At 35.2% G+C, this 25,989-nt stretch overlaps 1 protein-coding gene and 1 long non-coding RNA gene across 4 annotated transcripts in view; one reads left to right on the top strand and one right to left on the bottom strand.

The window, feature by feature from the left end:
- LOC310739790 overlaps positions 1–25,989 on the bottom strand; it is a 139,189-nt gene that overhangs the window by 24,168 nt on the left and 89,032 nt on the right. The gene's annotated exons all lie outside the window — the stretch shown is intronic.
- The window catches only part of abca3b (ATP-binding cassette, sub-family A (ABC1), member 3b), a 41,047-nt gene that overhangs the window by 2,364 nt on the left and 12,694 nt on the right, over positions 1–25,989 (top strand). For all 3 annotated transcript variants that reach the window (XR_014537446.1, XR_014537447.1, XM_083565747.1), the window contains exons 2-17: positions 446–527; positions 5,531–5,786; positions 7,440–7,567; positions 7,849–8,014; positions 10,284–10,543; positions 10,658–10,774; positions 11,079–11,199; positions 20,221–20,394; positions 20,531–20,712; positions 21,377–21,523; positions 21,602–21,731; positions 21,852–22,006; positions 23,037–23,192; positions 23,522–23,732; positions 23,967–24,117; positions 25,829–25,927. Coding sequence is in view for 1 of the 3 variants with exons in the window: in XM_083565747.1 (XP_083421873.1) it covers positions 474–527; positions 5,531–5,786; positions 7,440–7,567; positions 7,849–8,014; positions 10,284–10,543; positions 10,658–10,774; positions 11,079–11,199; positions 20,221–20,394; positions 20,531–20,712; positions 21,377–21,523; positions 21,602–21,731; positions 21,852–22,006; positions 23,037–23,192; positions 23,522–23,732; positions 23,967–24,117; positions 25,829–25,927 (2,507 nt within the window). In the remaining 2 variants the exon portion in view is untranslated. The remainder of the gene's footprint in view (positions 1–445; positions 528–5,530; positions 5,787–7,439; positions 7,568–7,848; positions 8,015–10,283; positions 10,544–10,657; positions 10,775–11,078; positions 11,200–20,220; positions 20,395–20,530; positions 20,713–21,376; positions 21,524–21,601; positions 21,732–21,851; positions 22,007–23,036; positions 23,193–23,521; positions 23,733–23,966; positions 24,118–25,828; positions 25,928–25,989) is intronic.

Here is a 25,989-nt window from a genome sequence, read left to right as displayed (position 1 = left end):
GCTGCAGTTCAAATAGTAATGCATGGTGGTTAAGTATGGAACAGTAGCCAGGTTGGTTTAATATTGCTTTTACCCCAAGTAAGTTTTCAAACTTCCCTGCTTCAAACCATTAAGCTTCCACCTCCGTGTTTGACTGTGGATGTACGGCAGTCTGCTAAAATCTTCTCTTCAGTTCTCCATCTTACAGAAGAACCAAAAATGTCAAAATTGGACTAATTTGTCGACTTAACCTTCTTCTAGTCATTCACTGTTCATTTCTTGTGTGCTTTTGTCTTTTACCTTTGTTGTATATAAACAAAAGGAACATGCATGTGTCTTCAAAATGCAGGAGTTTCTAGACTTTTGACAGGCACTACAGTATATATTCCAAAAGCAAAAGCACAAACTGCTAAATAAAATGTTATATGTTGTGGCTAATTTTTGTATTTATTTTTTATCTCCCTAGTTTGTAAAGCAGTGGATGTGAGGTAAACATGGCTGTGTGGCGACAGTTTGGACTACTTCTCTGGAAGAACTACCTACAGCAAGTGGGTGCTGGTTTTCTGTATTCCATCAATTAACAAGTAGCTGAACTAAACCTGCAATTCCAATAAAGGCAAATAAAAAAAATGACAATGCTTTACCTTGGAAAAAATTGCTTTTAAAGAAAGACAATATGATGCTTATAGAACAAACATACATCAGAATTGTTTTGTAAAGACCAAATATGTAAACGTATAATAAATATATAAATTATGTAATTTGTAAGACTTTGAGTTGTGCACTATACTTGAGACAAAGGAGAATTTTAGTAAGATATATAATTTAAACACAGCCAGTTATATCAGTGCTGACTTCTCTGCTTATTGAAGGCAAATCTGTCTAATCTGCTAAAGGCGATTCTTAAACTCTGCTAATGCATTATCTTATCAGCTGTCAGGAAGCTAATAGCATCTTTTTAGCCAAACAGAAGGCATCAATAATCAAGCCTTTTAACCTTGCTAAAAATCCTGGCCAGGGGTTGAATTCATTTTAAATGTTGATTACCAACAAAGTATTATATATTTAGCATATTCTGTATTGACTTGGTGCTGTAATGAATTTTACTGACCAGAGCAGTTGATTGTTCTGTTTTAATTGAGTATTTAACCAAAGCCTTTGGAGCAATTTGATTATAAATCATGCATTTATTTATTTGTATTCATTTGTTCATCTTTAGTAAACTATTTATCTGGTCAGAGTAACGGGGTGCACCATTCACGAGGTGTAAATAAACATATTAAACAGATAGTACACATGATTGTATCCAATTGCTGGGTGCACACATACTCTCTCTCATACTTTAGAGTTGTTAATTCACCTACAAGGTCACTTAATTTACCTATTTCATACACTACACATTTAGTGGAACACCTGTTGTCAAATAAGACACTGTACATTTCACAGGACATTTTATCAGGTTTATCAGCCCCAAATGACAATTGTCTGTTTCATTAAATACTAATAATCAGTATTTCGTATCAGCTATTAAAACATTTACTTGCACAGCACATCAGACCAGACATAAACTTGAGCTATAGGTGTAGACCAAAGATGTAAAGACTTTTTACTATGAAGGGTCAAAAAATCAGACTTAATTGCCAATTTTTAACAGGATTTTCCAAATTCACTTTACATTTAATTTCAATTTACATTTTGCAGTTTAGAAATAACAGAAATATTATTTATGTTCTATAGAATTATTTATTTTTGTATTGTTTAATTGTACATGAAAAGAAGGTGTTGTGGCTTCAGAACAAAGTGGATGCCTGGCTAGGTGGAGTTCTTCAATTGGTGCTGAGCAGGTTGTTATGTAGGTCAGTGGCCATCCAGCATTCCAGGTCAGCACTTTCTTCAGATGAAAGGAATAAGACAGGAAACAGACTGTAATAGAGGATGTGAGAATGCTGTCATTGATTGCTCTGTGATACAGTAAGATTTCACAACTGTCCAAGAGAAAAAACATCATCTGATCCGCCTGAGTACAGCACAACTTCTCTTTTTATTGGAGTTTGTTTATAATTCATTAAGGAATTTAAAAAACTCCACAATGGTCATTGTGTTGCCATGGATTAACAAAGGTACAGGGATTGATTTTCACATTAACATAGTAAGTATTCCATAGTCAGTTGGAAGCAGCTCTGGCCTTGCTGTAGTCTTTCCTGAATAAACCTGCACCCTTAAAGAAGGTCAAAGCAGGTACGGCAAATCAAATTAGACTAATATTTTGCATTAATCCTGTGGTCATTAAGTAGGGGAAGAATGAGATGGAGACAGAGAGATCCTCTGGTTGTTCATTATACTTTTATTAACTTGTGGAACTGACAAAATGGTTTGAACTGAATGCATTTGCTCCTGTCTGTGAGGACATCCCTAACCTACTGCAGAGTGCAGAGGAGAACAGTAAGATAAAGAAGGATAATTGTTTTGAAGGTGGAGAGATGTAGATGTATACATGTGGCATAGGTAGTTTTTTTGGAATCCTTGGACAGTTTAGACTTTACATAAACTGGATACTGTGCATCTGCTCAAATATCAGCTTCATTAAAATTGAGTCAACTGGATTGACTTTTTTTTTCTTGTAACCTGCAGTAGTGACTTGGTGATTAAAACTCTGTTACCAATTCAAGGTTGGAAATTTAAGGCATTATCCCTTAATTTAGTCAGTTCACAGAAATGTACTTGGTGTCTCATCCACTCGTATACTAAGAAAAGTGTAAAAAAAAAATGTCTATGTTTTCCTGTAAAATATTTGTCAAAATGCTTGTTTTCTTTTTTGTTTTTCTATTTACTCAGTAAATCAATTGTAGAGTGAGTCACTAATCATACTGCCATGCCAGCCTCCTCTTCCCAAGCACTTTACCTGATGAGGATGTGCAGTTACCAGAGTTTTAACTCTGCTTTGCTTGTCATTAAAATTTTCTTGTTAAATAGAGATATTTTAAGCTCTCTGAACTGACCATTCAGAAGCCCTTTTTAGAACACTTATCACTACATGCCCTCCCACCCCCTACCTCCAAGATGAGGCTTGTTCTTTGTCCTTATTCTGCTTGCTGCTACAGTCAGCGTTGCTAGGAAACCAAGTTCAGGGGGTGATGGCTAGGAAACCCAGGGGGAGCATCTGAGAAAAAGGGTTTATACAGGGGCTAGGATTTTGAAGACCAAGATTAATCAAGTGAATTAATTAAATATTTTAGCACAAGTAAAAAATTCAACACAAGTACATTTCTAATATGAAAGGATGTGCCTCAGTGTAATTAGATTTTTTACATGTAAATATTCAAGGAAATTCACTTTCCACCCACAATGTCCAAGTCACCAGTGACCATTGTGGCTTAAAATAATTCCATTAATATGGTCATTCTGCATGAAGTGTGCATTGTATATTAAATGAAGAACTGTTTGGAATTCAGTTAATGCTAAATAAAACTGCTTCTGGAACTATTGTTTTGAAATTGCACGTTTTTCTAAATTAAAATATTTTTCCATTTTGCATGCACTTCAATTTGTTCTAAAAAAACTTTCAATTTGCATTAGAAGTTTTTTAGAACATTTTTAAATCTTGCTTTGTCCAATAGTGAAAAGAGAGAAGAGATTCAATCTTAAGTCCACTGAATGACATCTTGTCTACCTCTACATTTATAAATCACTCTGCTCATAGAAAAACATTTATGCTATGCATAATTAGTTATGCACCTATAACATTTGTTTTATTTATGACGTTTGAATATCATCATATTTATTCTCTTCAGTCTTTGTTTCATCACTTGTCACTTGTGTAGTGTAAACATGGGCCGTTAAAAAAATAGTTTTTATACCTCATGTGCTTTTTGTTCTCTCTAACATCAATAAAGGATACAGGTATTGTTTTGAATGTCTTTTCATAGGGGGAATTAAAAATTTGAAAACTTTTTCCACCGCTATCTATACAGTGTATGTGTTTTTTTTTTTATTAAATGTTATTGTTAAAAAAAAAGGTTATTTTGGGAGTCTGTATCTGACTACAGACTTAGATTTATGCTTAGGTCCATTTTACTATAACTATCCAAAGCCTGATATTCACCAAGTGAAGAAATTATACTCCGCGAGTAAGGTTTGTGTTCGTAGCGATGCCTTGCTAATTGGTGCACGGAACAAATTCTTAATAGGGTTTGATACACAAACTTTGCTAAGAAAGACTTGCCCTACCAAAGACAAAATATTCTGCTCAAATACTCATAAGAAAAGTTTTGTCCACAGTTAACACCTAGAAGGCTGTTGGGCCTAATAATATAACTGGCTGGGCATTTGGGGAATGTGCTTTTTAGCAAACAGTTTTGCTTGTTTCTTTTGTGTTTTAAATTGACCTGTATTGTCCCTGAGTCTATGAAGTCTCATGTCTCAGTAAATTTTCACTGCTTCCATCATCCTATTTTAAGATAGTAATTAAACAAATAAAGGGCATAGATCCACCACATTGGTTTCATTTCAGTATGCTTGCCACCCTTATCACATCACTACATCAAACACATCAACAAAAGACACCAAATTTACTGCCATTAACCATCTCTAACCCACCTGGACACACTGGACAACTATGTGAGGATTACCATATGTGGTTTTATACTGTTTTTTTCAGCTTTGAGAAGAGTTATCCCACAGCAACTCAGGAAAGCCTGAACTGAGGTTCTCAACATCTGCAACTGGATCCCTTATTCTTTTGACCAGGAAGAAATAATGTGTCAAGTTTAGCAATAATGCCTTCACTACAAAAATGGTGCTTTGCAGGGATAAGAACTGCTGTTCAACTTCACCTGCCTACCAAAGAAGGCCCAGTATCATCTCTATTTCTTCTGGTGGTTAAAGAAAGGCCACAAATAATTACTACTTTTTACATGGAGAGGGACAACAAATAGAATGTCCTGACCAGCTGTCTCACTATTTATTATGGAAATTGCAAAAGCCATGACTGTTATAAGGACTCACAACTCTCTTATGGACTCTTCAGTCTGTTTAGCAATGACTGCCTAATTTAAAAAATAGACTTTATTCCTGAAGTAGTTAGAATATTCAATAAACTGCTGCTTCCCACTCCCACCAAGAGTAATCATACTATTTCCTAAAACTTTTTCATGCACCCATCTCTGCACATGTGCACTTTATAATGCTTCAGTGGGACGCTTTTACCCAAAAGACCCTTTTCCCCAATATTCCTACTAGAAATGTCCTTCTAGTCAATAGGTTATCAACTACTGTTTGCACTAGTTTTCAACATAGTATTGTTCTCATATCATGCCTCATGTATATGAGTTTTATAGAAGAATGACATTCAAAACCGACTTTTTTGCTTTTCAATCTCCAATTACATTGTGTAAACCAATTAAGACATGCCACATGATTGCTTCAACTATATGGTTCAAACAGCTAAGTGAATTATCTTGAGAGTTTACAATGCAGGTTTATTCATTTTATATGTGTGCAAATTGTTTCTCTGTCTCACATTCTGGCTTACATTTTCTCATTGTTCCTGCAGAAACGTCAGATCTTTGTGACGTTGTTGGAGATTACACTGCCCCTAATGTTTTCTGCGATCCTGATTGTACTGCGTCAGAAGGTGTCCTTTACCAACTACCCCAATGCAACACATTATGATGGCTTTTTACTGGAGTGGCCTCCACATAAGCTGCCCTCAAACCTGCAACTTGCCTACGTGCCTGCAAATTCCAGCATAGTACGCCAGATTTCTGAGGATGTGCAGCTCAGCCTGGAACAGGGCTTCATCAGTGCTGGTGAGGACTCTAGAGAGAGAGAGAGAGAGAGAGAGCAAAAGTTTACATTATTGTTTGTACACATACACGTGGACACAATTGTAAGAAAATCTTACAATGGTCACAGAAAAAACTTTAATCTGACAAAAGTAATAATAAATACAAATTCTATGAATGTTAACCAATGAAAGTCAGACATTGCTTTTCATGCTTCAACAGAATTATTAAAAAAAATAAACTCATGGAACAGGCCTGTGCAAAAATGATGGTACCCCTAACTTAATATTTTGTTGCACAACCTTTTGAGGCAATCACTGCAATCAGACGATTCCTGTAACTGTCAATGAGACTTCTGCAGCTCTCAGCAGGTATTTTGGCTCCTCATGAGCAAACTGCCCCAGTTGTTTTCGGTTTGAAGGGTTTCTTTTCCGGACGGCATGTTTCAGCTTCTTCCAAAGATGCTCAATAGGATTGAGGCGAGGGCTCATAGAAGGCTACTTTAGAATAGTCCAATGTTTTCCTTTTAGCAAATCTTGGGTGTTTTTAGCTGTGTGTTTTGGGTCATTGTCCTGTTGCAAGACCCATGACCTGCGACTGAGACCAAGCTTTCTGACACTGGCCAGCACATTTCACTCTAGAATCCCTTGATAGTCTTCAGATTTCATTGTACCCTGCACAGATTCAAGACACCCTGTGCCAGATGCAGCAAAGCAGCCCCAGAACATAACAGAGCCTCCTCCATTTTTCACAGTAGGGACAGTGTTCTTTTCTTGATATGCTTTATTTTTCCGTCTGTGAACATAGAGCTGAGGTGCCTTGGCAAAATACATTTGCTTTATGAAAGAGGAAGAAAAAAGTGCTTATTTTCTTGTTAATGCAGTTCAGTCGATTTTAGTCAATGTGGATCATATGATAGAGCCAGTTGCTATTGTGAAAACAAGCTTTGCAGGAAGCCCATGGATATTGTTTCATTGCTTTGTCATTTAAGTTGGTGTTGAGTTACAGGCTCAGCTTATAGCTTATACTGTATCTAAAATGTTTTCTGGCATGTCTTCAGTGACCTCTGTTTTTCACTGAGCATGTGCAGATACTGTTAAGTTATTATAAAGGTACATACGAAATGCTGGTGTTTTCTGTTGCTCCCGATCAAACAGAAATGAGGGAAAACAAGTGTTTCTGTCCAAACAGAAAGAACAGGTTTGTTTTTCTCAACAAAGCGACTCGTCGGGAACCCGTCTGTCCTCATTTTTTTTTTATTCTTCCTCCTATTGGTTGAGATCTCTAGTGCCCCACCTTTATCACTGCAACACTGGCACTGATAGTCGTCTGACCTTGTTTGCGCCATGGTGATGCATGTTGTGTGCATGATGAGGTACACCAAGTTAGGTCAAACACGAGTGCCAAATCTAACAAGCTGAATTTAATTGATATCTAAATTAGAGTAAAGTACTTTAAATAAAACTTTACTGCATTACTGTTGTCAAGTTATATTTCTTGTGATTTAATAATAATTAATACTTTTTGTTATGATGCTCTAAACTGAAGAGCTATTAATGCTAATGCTAATGCCTTTATATTCTAAGCATCTGAAAATAAAGGCAAGGTTGAGTTACTATAATAGTAGTTTAGTAATATAAATAAATCAAATTCTTTATTCTTGCTTATTTTCTCTAGTGCGTGGGTTTGAGACAGAGCATCAGTTTGAGGAGTTTGTGAAGACAGACCCCGAATCAGCGAAGATCCTGGCTGCAGTGGTTTTTGAGCACTCCTTTTCTCATGATGATGAGCCTCTCCCACTTCAGGTAAAAGCTTAATGCTAAAAAACTTGCTCCATGCTGAACTGGCTTAAAAAAAAAATCAGGAATTTGACATTCATATCCAGTTTGCTAGAATTATTTTAGAACTGGTTTTGAATAATTTCTCTGGGTATATTTTCTGGTGTTTGTTTATCTGTTCAGTTAATACAACCACTCTATTAGTATAAATGCAGTAATTCCACATTGGTTCCTTGGTGAAAATGGGTAAAGTGTGAGTTTTTTTTGGCCCTGCTTTATCCTTTTCTTACCCTTCTTTTCTGTTGCAGGTCAACTATCACTTGCGCTTCACCTATAGCCCCCGAAATGCTCCTACCAAAGAAAAATCAGAGCTGAATCCGAACAATGACCTTGACTGGCACACTCTTAGCCTGTTCCCCCTCTTTCAGCTGCCTGGCCCTCGGGAGCAGCATGATCTCCATGGAGGCACACCAGGTCAGTGTCGTAAATGCTATATCACTTTTGGCATTGCTGGTGTACGAATACATCTTTATAGTAAGCATTTAGAAAGATTGTCTTAGAAGTGTTCAGTCCTCAGCAGTTTAAAGCATTGATGAAAGTCATGGCTGATAAATCAATAATCACCACTGATCAATCAATAATCCAACACAACAAGCAGTTGGAAATGTTTCAGCTTTCTCTGTTTGCAGACAGGCTCATTTCCCTGAACAAACAAGGTACAGCATGACCTGTTGCAGCACTTGATGTGATAGATGTTCATGTCAAATAGTGCTGTGTTCTCATTTGGGAAGTTAACTACATCTTATACAGAGTGTTTTATATTGTTTTAAAGATGCTTTAAAAGTGCCAACGCAGTTCCTAAATTGACATGACTTTTGGAAATACTGGTTTGCTACTGACTTTTGATTGTTTTTTTAATCATAGAAAAAAACAGTAGTTAAAGGTTTAAACATTTTTTTTTTCCGGGTACCTGCATGGTGCCTTTATTAATGTGTTCAAAAGCATTGCATAAATATTTTATAGAGCAGTGCATGAGAAATTATAAAAGGCTTATTTTAAAAAAGATGATGTTTTATATATATTTTGTCTTGAAATAGAATCTACATGAGGATTTGTTCGGTGATTCTGTCTTTTTGTGTATTTTTATCCATGGAAGTGGTACTTTAGTGGTTAAGTCTCTGGACTTCTGATTGGTGATAGGTTGTTAGTTCAAATCCCAGCATTTTTAAACACTTGGCCCTTGAGGGTTTTACAAGAGGCCTGACAAAATATATATCGCTGAATGTTTAGAGAAATTAAGTGTCTGGATGCCAAGCGTGTGCAAAGCTTTTATTCATGCTGAAGGAGTTTTTTTCCAATGAAAATAAAGTGTAACATCAATACATTCATGTATTTGTTTGGTCAAAATAAATCTTCATATATTAAATTACCTAGTTTCATATAAAGAAAATTAATATAAACGTGTCTTTCAAAAACCATATAAATAGGTCTTTCTACACTTTTGGCAGGCACTGTAAGTCTGTCAATTCATATTACAATAAAAAGACAAAGTTGTTTTTTCAGCATAAAAATTATCAATTATATTAAAAACATTTCAAAGCGTTTTCTTCAAAATATGTTTTATACATTTTCATTAGTTAACTTGTTTTATGCAGTCACACAAACTGTGCAATTTACTTATTTTATTTTATAGATATTGAGATAACATTTATAAACATGGAACTAATTACAATACTTGAAAATAGGCCCTAGAGGCAGTTGGAGGTAGTATTAGAGCATGCTGTGTAATACAGTGATTTTAATGTTACAGGCATTTATTTGTTGGAGATGGTTTGCTAATGCATTGGAAGTGTCAGATTTATAAAGGAGTTGTGTAATTTGTATGGCTTTAATTTGAGCTGTGTAGGAGAAGGTTTTCAGATTTTCTTACAAGCTCACACCCATGGAGGTTCTTGAAAACGTATCCCTGCTCATGCTTTTGTTACTTTTTACATCTACCACCATCTTTTTTTTTTCAAATGAACTAAATGCTTTGATTTTTCCGAAATATAAACCTAGCGAGTCATAATATAGTATTCTGTTCTTTTCTAGGAAAGAAAGTAGTGGATATTACAAACACTTTTTAGGCTACTGGCTGATATAAAATGTTTAAACATGACCAGGATTTCTTTTTTAGAAAAGGCCAATTCATGAGGATACAGAAAATGGATTTGCTTCCAATGGTGAATTCATGTTAAGTTTATAATGCCTTAAAACCAATAAGACTGAAATCCTGTGCTTGCAGAAAAATCAGAGTGTGCTCTGAACACCTTCTCTCACATTCATCCAAGGTCTGTACTGTGCTTAGCTGCTTCTTAAATCAGTTATATGAATGGCATTTGAGTGTAATAGTAATGAGATTTTTTTTTATAAAGCTGATATAAGTCTTGTTATATATAAAGGAATAAAGTGTTCTTCTCATGTTTGATGGCTTTCTCTGGGGTTTGTTTTATATGCATTTAGTCAGAATGACTATGATAAATTCCCTCTAAGTGTAAATGTGTGTTTGTAAATGAGTATTTGAATGTGGCTGTGTGAACTCTATGTATTTAATGACCCCAGGCCAGTTGTTCTGGGACACATGTTTATCGACGTTTAGCAGTATACACTTGCTAAATATTTTATAATTGGCATGGAAACCTGATGGACAAGGATATTAGGGGGATGCTTGCAAATAAAAATGCTTGCTGTTGTATGTGAAAAGGTTATTACCGTGAGGGCTTCCTAATGGTCCAGCATGCTGTGGACCGAGCAATCATGAAGGCTTACAACAGGACGGCCGCGACTGCCCTCTTCAAGCAGACACAGGTTGTGCTGACACGCTTCCCTTACCCATCTTTCATCTATGATGTCTTCATCTTGGCCATCCAGAACCAGCTGCCTCTCTTGCTGGTGCTCAGCTTCACCTATACGTCCCTCAACATTGTACGAGCTATTGTGCAAGAGAAGGAAAGAAAACTCAAGGTGTGTCTCTGGAACAGGTGGAGATGATGCATGAATATGGCATGGATCTATTATTAGTTTGTTGTATTATGCACTTTTCGAATAAAACCATAGTTTTTTTTATGTATTTTGTAGGAATACATGAGAATGATGGGCTTGAGCAACTGGTTGCACTGGAGTGCCTGGTTCCTCATGTTCTTCCTTTTCCTTGCCATCTCCATCTTCTTTGTCACCGTGCTCTGCTGTGTCAGGGTGAGTTTGGCTTGCCATCACAGGCTTCATTATGCTCTAATGTTAATTACTCAGTATTAGGTTAACCTTTTAAATATGAACAAATCTTAATAATGTTTGTCCATCTTAAATTATTTTGTGCCTATAATAAGAACTGACAGTTTTGTACCATATTATGAAGTATAGAACTTCATAATTTAGCATGAAGTTCTGATAAATTAATTAAAACACATATTAGAAAAAGATTAACATGAAACATTTAATTTGGACATTTCTGTATGAGTCTGTGTGTAAAGCAGGTATTATTGTGTTCTTGATATTAAAGGTAAGTCCAAATGGAGCAGTACTGACCTATAGTGACCCTACACTTGTTTTCGTCTTCCTCCTTGTGTTTGCTGTGGCTACAATCAGCTTCTGTTTCATGATAAGCTCCTTCTTCTCCAGAGGTAATGTCTCCACACTCCATTTTTTAGAGAATATTGGAACTGTATGTGAATACCTTCTATAATCTTAACAAAGTAAACATCACCTAAATTGTGATAATCTGTATAGCTGTTATGTATAAGTTTTGATTTGATCCACCATGCATGACATTCTTAATCTCAAATCTGCTTAAATTATTTTCAGCTATAGTGTTTGTAGACCAGCCTACAGTTACTGTGAACTTTTCCAGCTCAATAGAAAAATTAGGAGGAAATTCCTATTTAATTCAACAACATTTCAAGGTTTATGGGCTTTAAATGCCTGATGAATAAATCTGAGCTGATTTAATATTGTACCATTGCTTCTTTCACAAGCAGTGTTTCATTCTTTCAGATTCTTTCAACATTTTGTGAATGATCAATAAGATATAATGACAGAAGAGGAGAAAAGCTCAGTGAAAAGCGTGCTACTTACCACAGTGGTGGCTGAGTGGTTAAGGCTTTGAGCTATTATTCATTATGTTTCTGATTAAGTTCTGAGTATTACCAAGCTCCTGGAGCAAGGCCATTTACCTCCATCTGCTTATTTGTAAAGTTGATTACTCAACTTTAATTTACTCTGGATATAAGCATTGTGTCCAGAGAGCAAATGTAAGACTACATTGGCTTCAGTATATGAGGTGTATAAGTGAGCTAAGAATCCACTAGGAGTGAGGATGTGCCATCAGTTTGCCGTTGTTGACATCTAACCATGTTAATTTGTGCTTGTGTAGATCTTAAACAGCCTTTAAATGTTTAGTTTAAATGTTTAAATGCTTTACTGGTGACTAGTCTACTAGTAGTGCCAGTGGAGGCATACATTATATGGCCCAAAGGATACTGACACCTGATGTGCTTGTTAAAAATTCCTGTCCAAAATCATGAGTATTAATATGGAGTTTGGGGCTAAAACATCACATACAAGGTTTTGTATTGTGGATGCAGAGATTTTTTCATGGCACGGATGTTGGCCAAAAAAGACTTGTCTCATTAGTTCCATTAAAGAGCAATAAAAGATTGTGTGCTTCCAACTTTGTGACTGTTAATATATATCGGTGTGAATACATTAATACACAATAACCTTGACCAGGATTAAGCAGTTAAGCAGTACAAGCAATCTTTCATCTTAATTCAGCTCCAGATTTATTTCTACTTACACATGCTGATGTGTTCATAAAATCTTTTTAATGGCCTGTTTGTTTGTGCTGGACCTGCACTGGTTTTGAGAAAAGGGAGGACATTGAGTTTCTAAAATATTGACCTTGTTTCTAGTGGCGAAAAATGAATATAAAAATTAAGTGGAATGTTCTGTCAGGGTGGAAAACTGAGTTGTTTTCTGTTGGTAATAGAGTCTATAGGAAGGTGTTGTATGGTGCTGAGGCCTTTTAGCTTTTGTTTGGTTCCCAAACCAATCCTCAGGGCCAGATGGTCCACATTTTTGGTCCACAGGCTTTGCTAAAAAGATAAGTTTTTAATCTGCACTTAAACTGGGAGAGTGTGTCTGAGACACGAACACGAACACGCTAAATGTGAGAATGTTCTACCACCTTTAGTGGACTTTACTATTCTAGGAATTACTAGAAGTTCGGAGTTTTAAGATCTCAGGGAGAGTGACAGATTGTAGCGTGTTAGAAGACTGGATAGATAATTGGGAGCTAAACCATTTAGTGTTTTGTAGGTAAGTAGCTGTAGTTTGTAGTCGATTCGAAACTTAACAGGTAGCCAGTGTAGGGATGATAAGATTGGGGTTATATGATCTTATATCTCGACCTTATGAGAACTTATTAATGATGCAGGACAACCACCTAGTAATGCATTACAATAGTCTATTCTGGAGGTCATGAACGCATGGACGAGCTTCTCTGCATCAGATATAGATAACATGTTTTTTAGCTTAGCAATATTTCTAATATGAAAGAAACATGGTTTTGTAACATGGTTGATATGATTTTTAAAACACAAGTTGGTGTCTAAAATAACTCTCAACTTTACTGTTAAGCTAGTAGTTACAAAACATCCATCTAAATGCAGGTTGAAATGCTGGAGCTTCTGTGTACTGTTTTTTTACTGTGTACTCTAGCTCCTGAACTGTATCTGACAGGTCCCTGGTGCACAAATAATTTATTGGGGCTCTATCAGGTTACTACAAATGGTTCCTTGGACTTGGTGTGTGTGAAGGAAAGAAATTCAGCAGTGCTGATACCTTATGGCTTATGCAAAAAAATACAAAAACCAGAAGTGTGTGAATAAAACATTTTTAACATTGAAAAATTGTGTACCGTAATTTAAACTGTGCTAGCCAGTAAGTACGTTTCTTTTTAGCTGTTATTAGACAAATTTATTACCAGATGACTTGAATCCACACAGTTCAGCATAATGTATTTGCACATTTCAGCATAATGCATTTGGATCTTATTGTATATTCCTCTGAATGTTAAAAGCCATTAAATTCTTAATAACATAATTTAAATAATGTTGAATCTAGAATATAATATAAAATATAATAACGTATTTTACCGCACCTTACTGCACATGTGTTTATTTGTTTTTAATTAATCTTAATTAATTGAAATTGAAAGTAATTTCTGAGCTGGGAAAGGGAGACCAATTGGTTAGCTTGGTTAATTGCATTCAAATCTGGATATGCTTATTACTAGATAGACCTGAAATAGATAGATTAAAATAGATGTTGAAAAAGTAGACACTGATTAACACTGCTGTTAACAAGCAGAATCACTGAAGGAAAGAACAAGAAACAAACTACGTAAAGTTATAACCTTAGATAAAATCAGCTGAAATAAAACAGGATGATTAAACAACTCCAAAAACAGAACCAGCTTAATTTATTATAGTTTGACTTAATTTCTGTCAAATCTCTATAAACCATTCTTTGAGACTTAACATATTTATATTTTATTGAAAATGTTTTGTGTGACCTTACTATTTTCGGGGATCAGTGATTGCTTTAGTTGGACTCTTGATCCTTAACTCTTTAACATTAGTTTGTAAAGCACATTTGTTATGACAAGAAAAGTCAAGAGAAATTGTAATTTGGTGGTTTTGGTTAACTATTGATAGTCACAAAAGGAACTTATTTTTGTGGGTGATTTCTAATAAATGTCATAATGTTTATGATGGTAATATTACTTTAAGCAATAAGGATTTTAAAAACATTTTATGCACAAAGCCTTTAGTGCTATAGCACCATTTAGACACACAGACATCAAGAATCAGCACATGAAACTTAAGAATGGTGATTATTAAAAAACCTTCATGCCACAATGCATGCTGTGTGGCAGAATAATACACAAATAAATAATGAATTATCCAGCTGAATGTTTTTTTATTTCAAATTTTCTTTATTTGGTTTTGATATCGTTTGATTTATGACTTTTCACTAAACTGTTTCATGGTGATCAGAGTTGATTTGGTTTTTTTATTTATTTATATATTTTTTTTTTTGTCTTTTTACAAAACTCGTTTTAAAATCTTAAGGTTCAAGAGCACTGCAAACACTGATCTCACACTGGTTACTAATAAGTGAAGGTGAAAATGCTGTTTTGGGGGTTGTTTAATGATCCTCTGCTGAGACCTTGAGAAATTTAATGTATTTTATTTTCAGCTGATTTCATCCTTGGCTATGGCTGTATGTTTTGTTTTTCTTGAATTTTAGTGATTCTGCTTATTCACAGGTGTTTATCACTAATCCTCATTTAATTAGTCACTTTATTATCTCATTAACTTCATAACTGTTTTAGTGCTACTTCAACACTCTGTAGTTTGGACACAAGTTCTCTTTTAAAACTAAGGATTTTGCTGTGGGATTAAAGGGTTTGAAATGAAAAAACACTGTCAAATGTATTTTAACAGTAATATACTGTAAATTTAATTTATGGAAGCAAACTGTAAAAACCCCCCCCCAAAAAACCCCAGTAAATTACTGGCAACCCTGCTGCCAGTATTTTACCGTAAAATCAATCAGCTAAATACTGTAAAACCTAACAATCAAATTCCTGTTGTGTGTTTAGTGGGTTACCATTGTGTAGGAGAGTAGAGCCTGTGTTTAAGTCAAGGATGGACAGAAAACTGTTGATGTTATGCTGCATGTTGCTTTATATAAAGGCAGTAACTGTGTGGTTACTGATGCAGTGAGAATCTCTTCATTTATTTCAATTGCGCATGAATGTGTGCTGCTATTATCTGCAAGAGATTTGACTCAAATTAAAACTTTTAATGATTTTGCATAATTCTGTAATTTATTTGTCATGGACTTAAATAAATTGCATTCTCAGTACCAATATGCTCACATTACTTGAATATATAAATTATAAAAAAAAAAAAGAAATGGCATTTTAAGTGCAGTTGGTTTCTGCAAATGAATTGAGTTACCTAGAGCTGGCAGTATTTTAGCAGTTTGGCAGTTAATTTACAGCACAATTTTGTACACTGTAAAGTACCAGTTCAACCGTAGATTTCTGGCAACCATAGCTGCAAGGTTTTTTACCATAAATTTTACAGGATCTTTTTTTTTTTTTTTACAGTGTCTCTCTCTCTCTCTCTCTCTCTCTCTCTCTCTCTCTCTCTCTCTCTCTCTCTCAATATACATATAAAATCATAGGTGGAAAGAGTAATAAAATATTCTACTGAAGTAAAAGTACTGTTACTACAGTAGCTCATTTACAATTTACTCTGAGTGAAATTTACCGAGTTACCTTTTTTTTTTTTTTTTTTTTTTTTTTTTTTTTACTGTGGGGGGTAGGTGGTGGTATTCTATATGGACACTGCATTCTCAACAAAAGTGTGTGAGTTGTCACACAGTAATGCTCAATTCTAATGCAACATCAGCAGATCTTTTCTATTATCTATTATCTTAATTGTGCAGTGACAATTTTCTCCACAGTCCTTGTTAATTTTCCAACCCTGGTGCTAAGCAATACTCGCGCATTGTCGCGCAAAAATGTCACGCATTGATGCAACGCAACAGTACAAATATGTAATTTAAAGATCTAAAAATTATTAACTGACATCGACACGCTTGCACAGGTTTAATGAGGAGTTTTTATAAGTTGCCAGTTCCATTGCCTCGGGCAAATGCATCTTAAACTGCATAGCCAGGGGTTTGTGTCATAAGAACCCAACGGCATTTCACTTCAACTGAGTCTCCATCACAGCCACTAGGGTTTCTTTGCCTCTTGCTGATTTCTACTGCTGGCACCAAGGCCCCATACACTAATTATTTTATTTTTTTTTGCTACATGTAACAACAATCATTATTAATAAGCATAATAATTATTTTGTATTCAGTAAAAGACAATAACGAACAAAGTTTGAACATTTGCTGAAATTATACATACTGTATACAGTAAAGCAAATTACATCATTGTGTCACATTGTCTCACACACAGACCACTAAAACGCTGCCTGGATTATTTTATAAATTATAGATTTATAAATAAATTTGAAAAACGCAGCTCCAGGAAGAACTGCGGACAACTTGAGAACCAAATTATTTGTGAATCATCCAGGCTGGTCAACAAGTTTATCAAATTCGATTAAATGTACCGACTAACACTAATAACACTTTTGTTCATAAACTCACAGTAAAAATGTTTTTTTGATCATACAGAAAGCTGTTCCAAGGCTTTTCAAACCTTTATACATCATTATTTTATTGCTGTTTGGAGATTTTCCATCTTTTCTGAAATTAAATGCTGTTACATTACTATTGCTCAATTGCATGGAAAAGATAGATTCTTGGAAATATTGTTTCAACTTCGAAAGGATAAACATCAGGGTGAGCAACTGATAGCATTTCTATTTAATGTTCATTAAAACAGCTTTCATATGGGCTAGGTTCCGAATCATAAAACAAAACAAGGAACATAAATGACAATAAGGTTCCGAATCATAAAACAAAACAAGGAACATAAATGACAATAAACACAATACAAAATACTATTTTTTAAAGAAAAAAATTAAATACTTCAAAAATTAAACTACTTTAAAAAGTAAAGGTTTGGGGGAAAAAAAAAAAAAAAAAAAATATATATATATATATATATATATATATATATATATATATATATATATATATATATATATATATATATATATATATATATATATATAAACACACACACACACACACAGTGGTGTGAAAAAGTGTTTCTTTTTTTTTTGCATGTTTGTCACACTTTAATGTTTCAGATAATCAAACTAATTGAAATATTAGTAAAGGATAACACAAGTGAACACAACATGCAGTTTGAAAATGAAGGTTTTTTTTATTGAGGGAAAACAACATCCAAAACTACATGGCCCTGTGTGAAAAAGTGTTTGCCCCCCAAACCTAATAACTGGTTGGGCCACCCTTAGCAGCAACAACTGCAATTAAGCGTTTGCGATGACGTTGCAATGAGTCTGTTACAGCACTGTGGAGAAATTTTGGTCTGATCAACTATGCAGAATTGTTTTAAATCAGCCACATTGGAGGGTTTTCGAGCATGGACCGACTTTTTAAGGTCATGCCACAGCATCTCAATAGGATTCAACTTTGACTAGGCCACACCAATGGCTTCATTTAGTTTTTCTTTAGCCATTCAGAGGTGGACTTGCTGGTGTGTTTTGGATCATTGTCCTGCTGCAGAATCCAAGTTTGCTTTAGCTTGAGGTCACGAGCAGATGGCCGGACATTCTCCTTCAGTATTTTTTGGTAAACAGCCAAATTCATGGTTCCTTTATCACAGAAAGTCTTCCAGGTCCTGAAGCAGCAAAACAGCTCCAGCAAAAAAACACCCCCAAAGCATGATGCTACCACCCCCATGCTTCACAGTAGGGATGGTGTTCTTGGGATGGTACTCATCATTCTTCTTCCTCCGAACACGTTTAGTGGAATTATGACCCAAAAGTTATATTTTGGTCTCATCTGACCACATGACTTTCTCCCATGACTCCTCTGGATCATCCAAATGGTCATTGGCAAATTAGAAACGTGCCTGGACTTGTGCTGGTTTAAGCAGGGGAACCTTCCTTGCTATGCATGTTTTCAAACCATGACGTCTTAGTGTATTACCAACAGTAACCTTGGAAACGGTGTTCCCAGCTCTTTTCAGGTCATTGACCAGCTCCTCCCGTGTAGTTCTGGACTGATTTCTCACCTTCCTTAGGATCATTGAGACCCCACGAGGTGAGATCTTGCATTGAGCCCCAGTCCGAGGGAGATTGAAAGTCATGTTTAGCTTCTTCCATTTTCTAATGATTGCTCCAACAGTGGACCTTTTTTCACCAAGCTGCTTGGCAATTTCCCCGTAGCCCTTTCCAGCCTTGTGGAGGTGTACAATTTTGTCTCTAGTGTCTTTGGACAGCTCTTTGGTCTTGGCCATGTTAGTAGTTGGATTCTTACTGATTGTATGGGGTGGACAGGTGTCTTTATGCAGCTAACGACCTCAAACAGGTGCATCTAATTTAGGATAATAAATGTAGTGGAGGTGGACATTTTAAAGGCAGACTAACAGGTCTTTGAGGGTCAGAATTCTAGCTGATAGACAGGTGTTTAAATACTTATTTGCAGCTGTATCATACAAATAAATCGTTTAAAAATCATATATTGTGATTTCTGGATTTTTTTATTTTAGATTATGTCTCTCACAGTGGACACGCACCTACGATGACAATTTTAGACCCCTTCATGATTTCTAAGTGGGAGAACTTGCAAAATAGCAGGGTGTTCAAATACTTATTTTCCTCACTGTGTGTGTGTGTGTGTATATATATATATATATATATATATATATATATATATATATATATATATATATATATATATATATATATATATATATATATATATATAAAATATATACAATATATACAATTAGTATGTAATAAAAATAGATTTCAATTGCTAAATAATTTAATTTAAATCCTTGTCTGTTTTTTGCTTTACAAATATGTTTTGCTCACTAAAGGCTTCCTAAATGTAACTTCTGTGATGTATAAATTGTATGAAGCTTATATACAAATCATTTTTGTGTAATAAAAAAACAGGACTGTTTTATTCTAGCAGGGTAGAGCACTTTCTACTCTGTTATTCTATAAACTGTTGAAGGCTCCCCATCTCCTCCCACATCCAGAAAACAGCCTGCAAATGGGACTAAATAAATATCTGCACGTTCCATACTTGCACTGTTCTAACTCAGAATGGCACATAATGAAGTGTGATAAAAAGCTTTTTGTGCTTGCCCTCGCATGTGGATATAAAAATAACCCAGAGACTATATTTATTTTTCTTTACAAAAAGGCCTCCATCATTTTGTTCTTTTCTCTTGTTTCCCTCTGTTTTTGCACCTGTGGCTCTGTCACATGGTTGCAGGAAACAGAAAGGAGTGTGTGCTGTATAAAGATTCAGAACCGTTAAAATACATGGAGAATCACATGGACTTGCTAAATGAAGTGTGTGTGTATTTTCTGAAATTTTATCCATAAAAGGAATGACATATCTGACTATTTTGCCTGGTGCAGTTTTGACTGTTTGTCTGGTCAACATTAGGAAAACTTAAAAGACCATATGATGTAGAGCATTGTTTTTTAACTGAGGGGTTTTAGCCCCTTAATGACTGGGACCTCTTGGAAAGAAATATTGCCAAATACAAATCATAAAGCAATAAAAAAAAAAAAACATGGCAAAATATGAAAATAAAGCAAAATGTATTTTTTTAAAAGGTTTTAAAATAAGTTTGTACCCTGTGCACTTTTGTGCTTCCAAAATTGTGGCAACACTGTGGGAAAGAACCACATGGATGTGATTGAAAGGTGTCTACATATTTTTGACTAAATAGTATAGTGATGGATGGATGGATGGATAAAAAGATTGATGGATAAATAAATTGATGGGTGAATGGATCAATAGATAGATAGATAGAATTTTTTTCTTTAAATGTTCCGTATACATTATGTCCTTTTCTCTCTTGGCCTGTATATTACATTGTTTTCTCTACCCCCACACAGCTAATGTTGCAGCAGCAGCAAGTGGTTTCCTCTACTTCTTTAGCTACCTGCCTTACCTCTTTCTGTGGCCACGTTATGACTTGCTATCCCATGCACAGAAAGTATCTGCCTGTCTTATCTCCAATGTGGCCATGGCTATGGGTGCCCAACTTATTGGCATGTTTGAAGGCAAAGGTAAGACCTCATGACCTCACCATGATTTTACAGATCCTTTATAATTTGTATTGCTTAATCCTCCATTCCTTAATGTAGCAATTACATTAACCAGACTACCATAAATGTGTCTTTCTATACTGCATGTTCGAATCAGGCACGGGGATCCAGTGGCGTAATCTGTTTGAGCCTGTGACTGTGGATGATGACTTCTCATTAGCTCAGGTTCTTGGACTCCTGCTGCTGGATGCCATACTCTACAGCTTGGTGGCTTGGTACATGGAGGCTGTGTTTCCCGGCGAGTATGGAGTGCCACGACCATGGTACTTTTTCATTCTGGTAGGTGGTGATTAAGTTCTAAAATGTTACTGCTTGTACCATTACATTTACATGTGTACATTTACACTTAATTGTATTAAATCCTAACCTGTGTAAATGGTGTAGAGTCGTACAACTTACTTGATTTTTTTATTAAATGTATGTAGTTAATCTGAAAATGTATTTATAAAAGTTTTGTTAATATGTATAGGTTAATCTTATTAATGAATTATTTTATCCCAAGCCAATGTTCTAAAAGTCTTTTTGAAATCTGTTTGGTGCCAGTGATGGACAGAGGTGGACTTTAACCAGGAACCATTTGCACAATCATACTGACCAAAACAGGTTTAGAAATATACTGAGGAAAAAAACAGGACTGAAAAACAAAGATTTTACATTTACCTCAATTCTAGTTTTGATTTTTCTTCCTCTTTCTTTGAATATATATAAAATTTTCTGTGTATATAAGGATTTAATTTAAACACAGAAAAGAAAAAAAAAAACAGCATTAACTGTTACAGAATAAAAGCCCAGGATTATCCTAAAAACACGACTTTAAGCATAGGCTATTTTTTTATTCATAGTTCAAAACTTAGGGGTATGTAAGAATCAAATAAGAAACTAGTTTTTTTAATAGACCTTTATTTATTTTTTTTTAAATATTGCGTAATTCTTTCTACCACAGCCCTCATACTGGTGCAACAGCCCTCGAGTCACCCTGTTGAAGGAGAAGGAGGAAGAAGAAGATGCAGAGAAAGCACTGAAGGGCGAGTTCATGGAAGAAGAGCCGACTGGATTAGTCTCGGGGGTCAAAATTAAGCACCTGGCCAAGGTACAAAGTGACATGGAGTGTTTGTGAAATGGTATTGTAGCCCCTACCCTCTGTATAATGATATTTTCTCCACTGCAGGTTTTTAAAATGGGAAATAAGACTAAAGAAGCAGTCAAGGATCTCACGTTGAACATGTTTGAAGGCCAGATCACGGTTCTGCTAGGACACAATGGAGCTGGAAAGACCACCACACTGTCTATGCTGACTGGTGAGCTGCTTAAGTGTGAATACTCAGTGATAAAGGTCTAAAACCTCATCTTCCCTTTACACCAAGTAAAACTGATCCAAATTTCCTCTCATTCAGTGCATTATTTCTTGTTTGTTCCAGGCTTGTTCCCTCCCAGCAGTGGCCGAGCTTACATCAATGGTTATAATATATGTCAGGATATGGTGCTGATCCGCCGCAGTCTAGGCCTCTGTCCACAACACGATGTGCTTTTTGACAACCTCACAGTCCGAGAGCATCTGCTTTTCTATGCCCAGGTAACTTTCTGTCTTTTCTTAACCAAAGAAATCCATTACTAGTTACTAGATTATTTCAGGTCTATGATGTTATTGTGCAAAGTACATTTTTTAATTACTCCTGACAAACATAAATATGTACACAAGTAAGTGTAAATAATAAATATAAATATATAAAGATATAAAGATTAATGTTATATATTTGGTATAGATTTGAAACAGTGTCACGGATTCACATTTAGTCAGAACAGAACAGCTCTTGTTGAGCTGCTTCAGAAGCTGTTGTAAATCTTTGACTTCATTAGAATAATTGAATTCTGTGTTTTAAACCAATTAAACTGTTACATCTAATCCATTGTTGTTTATTATGTTGCTCAGCAACCAGAGTGTAGTGATGTCAGACTTCACTATATTGCCTGCTTTATTTTAATATGGAATTAAATCACTGACAACAATACATTTTACTACCGGTATATTGGTTTTTGTGCACTTAAAGTTTATAAACTTCATGTTGAACTTAATGAAATGAAAAGAGACTTTATTAATAAAATAAAATATTTTCTGATATAAAAAGAAATATATTAGTGATGAAGCAAGTTTTAGTATTTTGTATTTTAAGATCTGTTTAACTACACTGTGTCAAAGTTGCTACAAAACTCCCTGTCCTAAATAAAATAAATGTGTGTATTCAGACAAAAAAAAAGCATGTGTGAACAAGAAGGCCCAAAAACCTGACTGAGGTAGCCCAGTGCTCTTAGGAGGAATTGCTTTACTGTGAAAAGCTGATAGAGGGCTGCACTAAATGTTTTTATTTAATTAAAAAGCAATGCTAGAAATATGTATGTGAGATTTGGCCCCCTGAAAATCTGATATATTAGCTACAATTTGTTAATAACCAGTATTTCAAAATAATTAAATATTTTCCTACTTATCCAAAAATGGATATCATAAATACGATTGCATGAGGTGTATATGCATGTAACTTATTATCTTATTCTATTCTGTTAGGCCCTTTTTTACTGCTACTATATGTTCTTCTTTGTTTGTCTAGCTAAAGGGCTACCCTCGTGAGAAGATCCCAGATGAGGTTGACCGCATCATCCGTATCCTAAATCTGGAAGATAAGAGAAATGCACGGTCAAAGACCCTTTCAGGCGGAATGAAGCGCAAGCTTTCTATCGGAATTGCACTTATTGGAGACTCAAAGGTCAGCCACTGTACAGGCATATGATGCGTAACTCTCATGAGCTTCACTGATGTACTTTTGGCTCAGTGAGATCAGGTGACTAGTAAATAAGACTGATAATTGTAGTCTTGATAATGACATTAGAAGTGATGGAAATGCTGAAGTACATTAAATAAATTCTTATTGATCTGTTTGGTGAAAGCAGTTTTTAAAAAATATTGTTTTCCATTAACCCAATAAACATTTAGTTTTACTTGTAGTCCGTGTTTAACCTATTATGGAAATGTTGGTGGAGGAGGATAATTTTTTTTACAATAAAAAGTATAATTTTTATTTATTTCAATTTGTAGGTAGTGATGCTGGATGAGCCTACCTCTGGCATGGACCCATCAGCCAGACGAGCCACGTGGGATCTTTTGCAGGGCGAGAAAAAAGGTCGAACTATCCTTCTTACCACGCACTTCATGGACGAAGCTGACCTACTGGGAGACCGCATTGCTATCATGGCTAGTGGGGAACTCCAGTGCTGTGGCTCACCTCTCTTCCTCAAGAACAAATATGGTGAGGACAAATGTGGCATAAACTTGGGAACTGATAGGGCTTAATTCAGTTCACATTTAAACCATAGTATCTTGAAGGAATTCTAAATTCTAGTTCTTTATGAGAATGGTACAAATGCTAAATATTAATACAGAAGTTTAAATGCGTTGCTTTTTGTGGATGACTGAACGTATGATGCACAGTGGTGTATGTACTGATAAAATGTTGCACGTTTTATGTGCATATGTTTCGTAGGTGCTGGCTACCACATGGTCATAGTGAAAGATGCATTGTGCAATGTATCAGAAATCAGCCGTCTGGTCCACATGTACGTCCCCAATGCCACCCTAGAGAGCAGCGCAGGCGCTGAACTTTCCTACATCCTGCCAAAAGAGAGCACCAGCCGGTAGGACAGCACTCCGTGAATGTGTATTGTCTAAACTGATTAGAGCGTTCTAGGCTTGCAGAGAAGTAAATATTAGGGACTGAAATATCTCACATTTACATATCTGCACATATCAAACTGCATTATATGCTTCATGTGTCTAATTATCCTCCGACATAATTAGGAAGTGGTGGTTAAATTACCTAATTATTTTGTAATGTATTCGATGGGTGAGACAGAAAATAGATCCAGGCCATGATTTTCTTACTGAGTCCAAAACAATTAGATAGATTTGATTTACACAGTCATGACATGACATTCAGAAAGTCGGTTAACAAACTTGGTTAAACACTTACTCTGGTATAATCAAACTATCACCATACTGCAGTGGCAGCAGGAGGAAAACAAGGATTTCTCATAGGGTTAATTTTAGTGGAGAAAATCTAACTTATTGGGCATGCTTGATCAGCACCAAAATTAATATTGACTCACAGGTACACTGTTTTTAACCTTTTCTCATTTATAAGCTTTGGTAAACCTCACAACTGTCTGGCTTTTAAACATGCACATTTATTATTTAAAACAAGTTGATCTATTGCTTTAGAGTTGGTGATGTAAAAATATCCCATTGCTTCTTGTGCATGTAAAAATTGTGTAGCATCAGACCAGTCAACAGCTTTTTTTTTTTTTTTTTTTTTTTTGTAAAATTCACAAGAGAAGCAGCTTTCATTTGATTTAAATTTGAATTATTAAAATAAAAGATAATGCAGTGTTGAACAGATTTAACAATTTCTATATACATCTCCATGTAATTGTTTCTCTTCAATTTATTGTTTTGGATTTCTTAATAGTCATGTTGCATTATTTATGGTTACATTTGACTTTCAACAGTCTGTCAATGCAGACATAATATATCAATATATATGCTGATTCTGTTATTTTCAGATGCATTAATTATATTCAGAAAGATTTGTATAACTTCTTTTACAAAATAGCTTTAAGCTATTAAATAAATGGGAAGAAAAACAACTATTTTCAACCTTAATCTGCCTGACCTTCAATAGTAGATGAACCTTCTTTAGACTACTGTTCCTGTTGGTTAGCTTTAATTTTAAAAGCTGCCTCAGGGCCACAGAGGGGAAATGTAGGCATTGATCTTTCTATTACAGAGTGCCCTAGCGCGATCTTTCTCACATACTACTGTTCTCTTCATTTACCCCAAATCAATAATTTCTAGGAACTCCTTCTCCTTCTTTTATTCAAAACTGACTTATAGGTGTTATATTAGACAAATGTTGTTTGTCTATTTACACTTCTTTTTTAACTGTATGTTATACATTGTGGGCACCACAAAGAAAAAATCTAAAACTGCAAGCTGTAATGGTTTAGTCACACTGTAGAGTATCACTCAGAAAAAATGGGTCTTTTTGAGTTTTTTGACTAGGCTTCTTTACCGTGGCATCTTGGGGACCAGCTTTCTATTTTTCTCATTAGACACACACCATGTCAACACTCTTTGTGCTTTGTGATGATGTTTATTGTTTAAAAAGTTATAGAAATAAATTACTTTTTTATTTACTTGAATCTATATAGTTATCATGGTATTGATAAAAAAGATGCATTATTGCAATAAATTAATTTAATGATGCCTAAATCTATATGTTTGGTATTCTGTTTACAGGTGGAATAAATTGATATGTGTCTGAGCTGCAGCTCTTGTGTATCTTTGCAGGTTTGAGCTTCTGTTTGCTGAGCTGGAAATGAACAGAGAGGAGTTGGGCATTGCAAGCTATGGAGCATCTGTTACCACAATGGAGGAAGTTTTTCTTAGGTACTTAGATGACACTAAATTAGTGTACACTAGCTGCAAGTTTGTGGACACTTAACCATCAC

Source organism: Silurus aristotelis, assembly GCF_946808225.1.
Source record: "Silurus aristotelis genome assembly, chromosome: 17".
NCBI classification, from domain to species: Eukaryota; Metazoa; Chordata; class Actinopteri; order Siluriformes; family Siluridae; genus Silurus; species Silurus aristotelis.
This window is presented reverse-complemented; position numbering and strand designations above follow the sequence as displayed.